Here is a 10,754-nt window from a genome sequence, read left to right as displayed (position 1 = left end):
CAGATGGTCCCCCAACCGCTGCTTAAAAGCCTCCAGTGGTGGAGACCCCGAACAACATCCGAGGTCACAGAATTGCAGGGTTGGAAGGGAACCCCAGGAGTCATCTAGTCCAGCCCCGGTGGACAGCGTGCACGATCCACCCCGTTGTGCAAGGCTAAAGATGCTGCTTAAGGCTAAAGAGGAAGCCAAGGCAGTGAGCGGGATGGATCGCGCTCGCTGCCTTGTCTTTAGCTGCGCTGGAAAGGTTTAGCTCCTGGCTGGAGAGGTTGAGCGGCTATGGATCCCGCTCGCTGTCTTGGCTTCCTTGCTCTTTGGGGCTGGGGCGGGGGAAACCCAGGCTTCCCCCACAGCCCCGAGAAGCTCTGGGAGAAGCGGACAGGCTGCACGCAGCCTGTCCCTTGGTCTTTGGGGCTGGGGGGAGGGAATAATATTTTTTTCCTTGATTTCCCCCTCTAAAAACTAGGTGCGTCCTGTGGTCCGGTGCGTCCAATAGAGCGAAAAATACGGTATTTTACATTTCCCCCTCATTTTTTCTCCCAAGCAGCTCAAGGTTGGGGAGCAGTGTACACTATGACACTATGAAGTAGGTGAGGTGCAGAGACCAAAGGTCACTCGGTAAGCTTTATATGGCAGTGTGGGGGTTTGAACCAGTGTCTTCCCCAGTCCTAGTCCTTATCTACATTCTAACCACTGCATTTCAATCATGCTAGCTCCTGTCTGCTGAATTCCTGCTATTCGTGCAGCTGTTAAAGGCAAAGGAATGAAAGTTGGCAACTGGGCAGTATACCAGTGAACTTCAGCACCTAAGCAGAAGCCGAAAGTCAAAAGGTATTGCCAAACTTTTAAAAGGAGGAAAGGACTTCTCTTTTAATAGTGACACATGGGGAAATGTCATTAGTTGTAGCATCCTCCCTCCTTGTGAGAAGGTGCATCTGCTGGAGAAATGCTGCTGGTCTGTTAAGCCCATCAAACACATGGAAAATGATTAAGTATTGCCAAACCTTGCTGGTGATCTTTCAGATGATAGGAGCTGGAGAGAATGAACTTAACATATAGAAAATATGTTGGAATAGTAGGTTTTAATTTTTTACATTTCTATTTTCAGTACTTGTACCCTGCTCTTATAAGTGGAGTGGTTTTCAGAGTGGCTTAAATTGCACTTTAAACTTAAGTAGCAAAATATATTGAATGGTAGTTTGCAATGGACCAGGAGGCAATGCAGTTGGAACTCAGCTGTCCCACTTGCTTATTTATGGCATTTTTATAGTGTTTAAATTACCAAAGTCTCCCAAGTTTGTGGTTTGCAGTAGTTGCAAAATACAACTATGTTGGAAAGGGGCTAGAAGCTGCAGACGTCTCTGCAGTCATGAACCCTGTTCTGTTTCCCATCTAGGCACAGATAAGAGCCAGGCTTTTGTTTGGTTCATCAAAATTGCTGCAATTAAAAATAAGGGCATTGGCTGAATTTTACAAGAGCATTTGTATCCACTTTTCAGTCAAAACGGCTCCCAGAGCAGCTTACATACAATCAATTGAAACAGGACAGTTTCTGCCTGCAGGCTTATAATGTAAACAACACACAAGGGGGGATTTCTCCTTTCCCCCCCTCCTTTCCCCCCCTCCCATTGGCTTCATAATGTTGAGTTTGAATGTGTGTTCCTGCACTGACTGAGGGCTCATCCACACTGTCTGAGAGGTTTTTCTTTAGTCCCACTGCTTTCCCTGGGAAAACCTGCTGTGTATGACTGAATTGGAACAAATGTCAATCAAATTTTTTGCAGATTGAGGCTTGTTCCAACTCAGCAGTAAACAGTGGGTTTTCCCGGGGAAAGCAGTGGACTAAAGAAAAACCTCAGGCAGAAGGAACAGAAATGTGGACGACAGTGACAACAGCTCCAATGCAACTTATTTCTCGCTAATGCTTCTAGCCTTCACCCTGGCCAAAACGTGTCCCCTCTTCACCAATGGTCAACTTCACCCTTTTTTAAAAAATTGTTTATTGTCTCGAGTTTCTTTTGCATAGGCATAAATTACAATCCAGAGATAGAAAATAAGGAACGGAACAGTGCAGCATTTGCAACAGGCTACATACAGTCTTAGATACAAATCCAAGCACACTTTGTACAGAACTGTTTTCATAGGAGAAGCATTATTATTTGTAAAGCACCATCAGTGTGCATGGTGCTTGACAGAGTACAACAGGCCAGGTCAAAAGTAAAGGGAGCGGGCAAAGAAGTCATGCTTTGGAAGGTGCCTCCTACTTGCTGTCGCCTTGCAAATGCCATCTGAGCACCTTGCTACTGGGTCAGGGAGCTGACACAAGCATGAAATGCCTACAGTTGTCATGAAGCCATTATGTGCATGACTCACCAGCATTCTTCAACTGTTTACTCTTTGCTTGATGTGGCTTTGAGTAGACCCTAGGACCAGGAAAGTTTCATGCTTTTCCAAATGCATTCATTCATAAGCTCACTGAATGTTCATTTGGTCACTCTAGATTTTTAATCACTTTGTTGCACTTAGGGTCTGTTAAACACATCCTTTCTTTCCATGCAACTAAGTGAGCAGAGAAGCCTATCTACATAAATTATTGTATGGAGCCCAACTGCGGGAAACTACCCCACAATGATCAACATGGGATTTATACACCCCTAAACAGACTTCTCTCCATTCTCTCCCAAGTACAACCTAGCCATCAACCTCTTTTATGAGGAGTAGAGAACAGGTAAAAATCAGTGCTTATTACACCCCCCATATCTTGGAGAGTACGAAGACAAGAGTAAGTTACCTATATTTTCTTTTGCCTACAAAAAACACACAAGTTTTTATTAGAAATTCCCACCTCATCCCACCCCACCCCAACACCATAAGTTGACCTAGTGCTTTATAGAAGCACAACAGGTTGCCTACCAAGCATGGTGAGCTGAAGCAAGCCTCTAAAACTGCCTAATTTCACAATCAGCTGGGGTCCTTCAGGCTACCTCACCCAACATTGCCCCATCACTGCAGAGAATCTGGAGCTGTATCACTCCCAGCAAAGAGCTATCTGCCCAAAGACATCCAGTAAGCAAAAGCCCAGCACCCCTCAAGACAATTGGTTCCACTGTCAGATTGCTCTTACCTTTAAAGAAGTTTCTCCTAAGGTTTAACCGCAATCCACCCTCCTGTAACAGCCTGGGTTTTTTTCCTAGCCCTTATTCTGTATTTCAGATGAAAAAAGCAGGGAAACCTGGCCAGTGTATTTTTGTAATACAAACCGCGCACACACGCCTTCCAGAATGCTGCTATGTCTGCATGTCAGATTATGCAACTCCTGCCGGATACAAAGCAAGAGTAGCTTTTGACCATGTGGTCCTTCTACTTGCTTTCTAGTAAAAAACTGTTGGAACTGGCTTTTATTCTCTTGTTGCATGCAAGGGCATAAAACACTTCACAAGGATTCTGTCATAGACCAAAGAGCATAGCAGTTATCACTGGACCCTGATAGAATGATGTGCCTCTTCCAATAGTGAAGGTCATCTTAACTGATCCTGCAAACCGCATGGCTGTGTTAGCTGGAGCAGCTAACAGCACCAGACTGGGGAAAGCATTCATAGGGTGAGTGCTCCCCAAAGCTGTGAAATGCTTAGCAGATAAACTGTGTTGATGTACTTCCACAGTAGCTTAGCAAGAATGCATAGATAGATATGTGTTAGCAATGCTAGGCCCTTTAGTTATAATCAGGATTATGTGTTACCAGAAGCATCCAGGCAAAAGCTGTTGTTGGGGTGGAGGAGAGTGTATGCTAAATCCCACTACCACTCATGGTTTCAGGTTTAAAACAGGAAAGCTGCCCTCTTGTCATTTGAGCTACCTTCATCAATCCTTATGACTTTTTTAACACTGAAGCTGTGAGACCCATCTAATACTGTTATTTCCTTATGGATATGTTCTGCTTCTTAGAATCGCACAGAAGCTTGTCTTCTGTTCAACCCCTTATCTACTTGATGTGTGTCATTATGTAATTAATTTATATACTGCCAAAGTGGCTTCTACACATAACTAATGCCACTTTTCTGTCATAGCATCCTCAAAAGGTGTGCAACTGTGCCCTTGATCATATTTACTCAGAGTCTACTTGGCTCCTCGATATAGTTGAGAAACCAGCTGTATTCTACATAGCTTGGGGAACTCCTCAAGCTGGACACAGCATTAGCCCACTCCTCTTGGGATTTAGGATGAAGACAAATGCTTCTCCCTCCAGGAGTGAGAGTGGGTTTTTCTGCTATGGGACAAACACTGTTTTTCCTCCTGCCACACTGACTTCTCCACTGACATAACAAATCTGCAGCCAGTATGAATTTTTGCAGCTTCTCGCTCCCCTTTTCGGGCACAACTTAGCTTTTGCCAGTTCCCCAAATGCCTGTATGTCTTATATTTCTAAATGTTTATTTAGTGCCATCCCTAAATGGACATTATTGCTATGGCCAAGCCCAAATGAAAAACGATGGGCCAGCTGTTGTGGCAATCAGCACTCTCCACAGATAGCTGGAAGGGAGGTGGGAAGGACACAGCCTCCTGCTTATGTTAAGTACTAGCTTATCGGAACTCCGCACAGCCAGCTTGCCCTGAAAATAAAAGGCAGGTCGGAAAGAAACCCTGATTGCTCCTACATTAATTTCAGTTCAGAAATTTTCAGTACTCAGCACTGCCCATGTGTTTTCAGCCTTAAGTTTGGTAAAAGCCTAGATGAAGGCACTATTTTATGAGATACTGTATTCATACCAGGAAGGCTGTCCCTCCAGAGTACAACTGTTACTGCTGGCAACTACAGATACCTATTTACTATAAATAACTAGTCAGCAAATATTAATGTTAGGCAAATGTAACAAATTCTGATCTCTATTACCTTACCCAAGTAGTCATGAGATTTCCCGTATGGGCTAGTCTATATATTGCAGAAGAATGAGGCAATCACATAGAGCGTACCACTTCAGAGTAAAGATGGGTATGTATGCCGTTTTTTAAAATGCCCTTTGCAAATTAGAACAAAAACTGGCATAGCAGGGAGAGATTCCTCTGCTAGTTTTCTACTAACAGTATGGATGGGAAAATGCAAGGCTGTCCATTGTACCACCTCAGAACTTGAGCTGCTTATACTACCTTGTCTTGCTGCACGTGGGGATCAGGTGCAGAAATGTGGAAAGATTTTCCTCGCCCTTTTTGACCATATGAACCCACTGGGCATTGCAGCAGCATGTGAGTTAAAACCTGCGGAACAAGAGCCAAGCACCCCTTGTTTGCTTTACAATGGAAGAAAATGAAGTTTATTTGAAGCAGGGCTCATCAAGGCCCTGTAAGCTCTATTTTAAGATTGGGGCACATTCTCTGAGATAATGGGTGTCTCTGAACATGTACAGAATGCGTTCCCTTGCCACTTAACAAGCAGCCCTGCCACACCTGGGAGTTAGGCTAAGCAAGCACGACCGTGCTGGCCAGACAATAATCATTCCCTCTAGAAAATTAAGCGTTGTAGAATGGGAATGAGTTCCAACAGTGACACATATCAGCAGAGCTAAGCAGTTCCATTAGAAAACCAACTCTGAGCACTGTAAAGTAGACTCTTCTCCCATCTTTCAACACGGCAGCCTTTGTTGTTAAATACTTAACCTGACAGGGCAAGCCCATGCATGTTCACGCTGAAGTAATTCCCACTAAGCAAAATGGGGCTTACTTGCTAGTAAGCTTGGTTAGGATTGCAGCCTCTCTCATTTAAATAAACATCAATTTCCCCCTCTGTCTTTTTCTACTGTGCAGGCTCCTTTTGCAGCCAACGCCAAACCACTTTTTACAGTGTGATAAATGAAAAATTAAACCTTTCCAACCCAGGAAAGGGAAAAACAACAGCATGGGGTCTCCTACTACCCTTATCAAAGAAAAAATCCATAGATACACTCCCCCCCCCAAATATAATATTATTACATAAACACTGATAGAACTATGACAGTATCATGGCACAGCTTTCTAAAGGAACACCCAGAAACTATTTTTCCTTGATGGTGGAGGGGGAAGAGATGAACTGCATAGGCTTTTGTTTTCCCCCCCAAAAAGCTGAATATAAAATACCAAAAATCAAGAAGCCCTCTTTCTCCCTCTGCATACTGAAAGGTACCCCCACCCCCTGCCCTTAGGAGAGAACCAATTGACCAGGATAGGAATTTTGAAGTCTCCATGCTTCCCCTCGTAACAAAAAGAAGCGTCACTCATCCCAAGTTGCTCTCCTTTCCAACACTGCTTTTCTCCGTCTGCCTTTTGTCAGTCTGAGGCGCAGAACTTGAGGTAGCCAGTGAGCAAGGCTGCGGCATGCAGGAGGGGTTAAGGGACCGGCTCCCCATGCACACGGAAACGATAAATACAGGTGTACTCCGGGTGGCCCCAGTTGCTGAGAACTCTAAGCTCAATAAGCTGGAAAGCTGCAATCCTGCCTTCATCCTGAGGATGTAAAAAAGGGGGAAGCAGGGAGGGAAGAGAGAAAGGCAAAATATTGAGGAGGGCCAGAGAAGCATCAAGCTTGTTTCTTTGGAGACACAGGGCTGCCATGCCACCTCCTCTACCACCACCCTCTTCTGTGAGATGCTCTGGCACTGCTCACACCCCCAGGTACCACCTTCCCACTCTTAACAAGATGTACAACCCTGAGCCGAGTTGTTGATGGGTATTTCAATAACCCCTCTTTATTCCTGCCACCACCACAGGTAATATTTATCTGACTACTCCACACCTAGCATCACCAAATATTAGGCATGTGCTGCAATACAATTAATTTATTCAATTTAAATAAAGAACAAGAGTCCTATGATGTCTTGAGGTACAAAAATGAATTGTTTCAGTCCCTCTTGATCCTATTTGTTACACATACAACTATGGCTAGTGTAATGCTGATCCTATTCTACTGCTTCATTTCTAACCAGCACATGTTGCATTGCTTCCTACTAATGTCCTGTAACTTTTTACACATAATTTTATACAATAAATTTTTAGGGGGGGGGGGTTGTCTTGCTGGACTAGAACTCCAACCATCCCTGCCCACTGGCCTTCCTGGTGCAGCAGCTGATAGGAGTTGGAGTTCAGCAGCAATTGGAGGGCTGCAGCTTCTCCACCCCTGGCTTAAAACCCAACCAAAGCTTCCTTTTCCCCCAAAGAGTTATAGCATTTGCATGCATGAGGTCCCAGGCTCAATCTCTGGCATCTTCAGGTAGGGCTGGGAGAGGGCCCCTGCCCTACCTGAAACCCTGGAGACCAGCTGCCCATCAGTGTAGACAGTACTGAACTAGATGGACCAAGTCACCTGATTCAGTCTGAGGTAGCTTCCTAAAAGCTACCACACTCTCCAGTTCTACCTGGGCTAGGGTTTGGACCCACCGCCACCCTTCAAACCTTGCACCTTTTCCTTCCTTACCTGCAAGTGGAATGTTTGGATGGGATCCCCATCCTGGCTGTACGTGAACTGGCCAAGGAGGGTGCCCTCTTGCTGCCCTTCTTCTGTTAAGCCCTGTGGAAACAAAAACAGGTTGGGGAGAAGGAGGGAAGGGGGTGAGAGAATGGGGAGGGGAGGGCCGTGGGGAGATCAGAGCAACCGCAGGATTAGAGAGGGGGAAGGGACACAAGTGCGGTTAAAAGGCCAGTCTTGTGGCTGCATGCCAAAATGAAACACACAGGGCTATGAGGAGGTAAGGGACAAATGGGAGCAGTAGAGGGATGGGGAAAGAAGGCTGATGGTAGTTATGAACATCAATGCCTCTTCCTCCTTTCCCAAAGAGAGGTGCAATTTTGGAATCTCACACCTCCACACCTGGGACCCGTCATTTGTTAAGGGTGCTGAGAGTGGGGTAACTACGATCCCCAGGATTTTTGAGAAAAGCCATGTGCTGTAAAAGAGTGATGTGAATGCAGTGCCTTATACTGTCTCAATTCATTCTTTCCCTCTTGAATACCCTGGGAATTGCAGTTCTGCAGGATGGTTCTCGGGCTCCAAATGAAATTTCAAGACATTCATACTACAGTTCCCAGGATTCTTAGGGAGGTGGGGGAGCTGCAGCAGTGTAAGTTGGTCAAAGACTAACATCAGTGTGCATCATACATATGCCTGCAGTCTTGGTTGTACCAACCCAAACTTCATCATTAATGATCCCAAGGTTTCTAACAAATGGCTCCTTTCACCCCAGACTCTTGGGTTGCCTGGTGCATCTGTATTCACACTGCACATCAGCCTTGGCCAACATGGGGCTCTTTGGACTACAACTCCCATCAGCCTCAGCCAGCACAACTGACGGCAGTTGTGGTCCAAAACACTTGGAGGACACCAGGTGGGTGAAAGCTGATGTATATGATTGAACTGAGAGCCAGTGTGGTGTAGCGTCAGACTAGGACGTGGGAAACCAGGGTTCAAATCCCCAGGCCATGAAGCTTACTGGGAAGTACCGTTTGCTAAAGATGCTGAGCAACAATCAGTCCCTTTTCCCCGGGGGAAATCTGTCAACAGTAGCTCTGTAAGGTTAGTAGGGGCCTCCTCTCAGCACACTTCACAAACTACAGTTCCCAGGAGTCTTTGGGGGGAAGCCATGACTGTGTAAAGTGGAATAATATTGGTTTAAATGTATATTGTGCAGATGGGGCCTTAAATAGCTGTGCATCTGACGACCCAGTTGGGCAAATTTATGAAGGGCATCTTGCTGTACTTTTGAGAGAGAGAGAAATCTGAGGAAACTCTTCTGGTGAAAAAGCCCTGGATGCTATTGGAACCCCTGCTAGCAAATTGTGGGAGAAGCTCCCCTCTTCTGACTGAGAATGGGAAATTATCTCCAGTGTGCCTCTTTCAAGCTTGCCCAATCTACAACATCTCCTCCCCCCCCCCCAGTCCCAAACAAAGAGTGACTTACATAGACCGCAAAGTCCTTGGGGGCGCTGGGAATGGTCCCTTTGGGAGAGAGGGCTTTGGAGATGTGTTCTAGCGTCACAGCTGTGGGACGGATGTTGCTCGAAAGGCGAATGACAGCAAAGCCTTGGGAGCCTTGGAATGCCCAGCAGTTCCCAGGGTGGACATCTGGCTGAAATTAAATCAAACACATAGAGTTTTAGGTAAGAGGCTGCCATATGTTAGACTTAACCATTCTGAAAGCAGAGATGATGCTCCAATATGCAAAGACCAAGAGGGAAAAAACAATGATCTCTGGGTTGGTACTTGTACACAAATTTAACACAGCCCTTGGCACCTTGTGGTACTGTTATCATATTCCATATAAAACAGGGCAAAGGGACTTTTAAACATTTGTTAATAAGTATTTAACAAATCACCTGGCAGGTGACTAGGAATTCCTTGCAGGTCAGGGAGCAGATTGCTCCATCTATAATATACATTTCGCCTTCATTTCCAAGGAGTTCAAGGTGGAAAGACATGCTGTAATTGACACGGGAATGCTGCTGAATATGGCAATCAGTTCTGTCACGTGCTTTCTCTCTTCCCCTTATAATGTAGAATATGGCGCATCCTTGTGATGAAGTCATGTGGACCCCTGTTCCTTACTGCACTCACTACCTCTCTGCTTCCTACAAGGTGGTTTTATTTTTACTGCCACAGTTCTGTTTAATTTTTTACATCAATATCCTGCTTTCCTTCCATCTTGGAACCCAAAGTGCCATACATGTAGTTTCTGGGCAGCCAGCCATCCAGGTATAGATCAGAGCCAGATCTGCTTAGCTTTAGCAAGGTGCCTTCAGACCACACACCGGGGCAATAGTTGCAAAAGAACCCAAGGCAAAAAGCAAGAGTTTCTCAGGAAGGTAAACTGCCAGGTTCCAGATTCTGCCTAGTGGGGAGTTTATGCAAAGGCTTGATACTCTTTGTCTGAGCATGTAATAGCACACACAGCATATTTTCTCCAGCTCAACATTTGAGACCGCTATATTGATACCTGCTTGCATATGAAGTTTACTGGGCCAGTCACACACACACTCTGTCCCAGCTTACTTTATAGAGTAGTTGTGGATATTGTCAATACACACCAACCTTCTAGGATGAATGTCTAAATAAAAAGGTAATCTGCTGGGTGAGGTATTGTGGATTTGAACCAGACACTTCGGGGAGAATTGGATAACGAAGAAAAGGTAGGGCAGGGCCATTGTACCTTTAAGAAAACCTTCCTACCTGCAGAATGACTCGTGGAGACTGGGAGTGGTACCACAGGGGGATCCCAAAGAGACTAAGCAATGCAGTCTTGGTCTCGTAGGTTTCTGAGCACCGGGTGCTGATAACACTGGCCCCTGCAGTTAAAAAGATATGGGTGAAGGAGAGACACATTGTTTTGCCCTCTGCTCAAAGCAGTAAGAGAGCTCATGCAGACAGCTGATAAATCTAAGAGATTTGAACACTCCCTTTAACATTCCCCACTCCAACAATAAGATATTCCCAAACTGCAACTGGGTTATTCAGTGCATATTTGCATGCATTATTCTGAATGGGCAATTTGGGGTTTAGGGACTTTTCTTGGGAGAGGGCAGAAGCTGAATCTTGTGGGAGAGACTGAAGAGACAAAAAATGCTGAAATTTGAGAAACAAATAGGTGTGGATATGCAGAAAAACCTTTCTGGTTTTTCAGTTAATAACAGAAACTGGCAACAAAGTTTTGGGTTATTCTTTGCCACCATGAGGGCAAGAAGCATGATTGTTGTTGTTGTTTTTAATGTGAAATAGAATATTCTCAGACAATTCCTTCGTG

The 10,754-nt window shown here is 45.2% G+C and overlaps 1 protein-coding gene across 2 annotated transcripts in view; it reads right to left on the bottom strand.

Moving 5' to 3' along the window:
* Positions 1-6,083: 6,083 nt before the first annotated feature.
* Positions 6,084-10,754, bottom strand: part of SUN2 (Sad1 and UNC84 domain containing 2) — a 29,056-nt gene continuing 24,385 nt past the window's right edge. For both annotated transcript variants that reach the window (XM_083401099.1, XM_083401100.1), the window contains exons 15-18: positions 10,184-10,299; positions 8,919-9,086; positions 7,439-7,531; positions 6,084-6,471 (exon numbers count right to left, since the gene is read on the bottom strand). In XM_083401099.1, coding sequence (XP_083257225.1) covers positions 6,355-6,471; positions 7,439-7,531; positions 8,919-9,086; positions 10,184-10,299 — 494 coding nt within the window. In that variant the 3' untranslated portion in view covers positions 6,084-6,354. The remainder of the gene's footprint in view (positions 6,472-7,438; positions 7,532-8,918; positions 9,087-10,183; positions 10,300-10,754) is intronic.

The sequence above is a fragment of the Podarcis tiliguerta genome (assembly GCF_965153285.1).
Source record: "Podarcis tiliguerta genome assembly, chromosome: 10".
Lineage (NCBI taxonomy): Eukaryota > Metazoa > Chordata > Lepidosauria > Squamata > Lacertidae > Podarcis > Podarcis tiliguerta.
The sequence above is the reverse complement of the archived record's forward strand: the minus strand, read 5'-3'. Positions and strand labels throughout refer to the sequence as shown.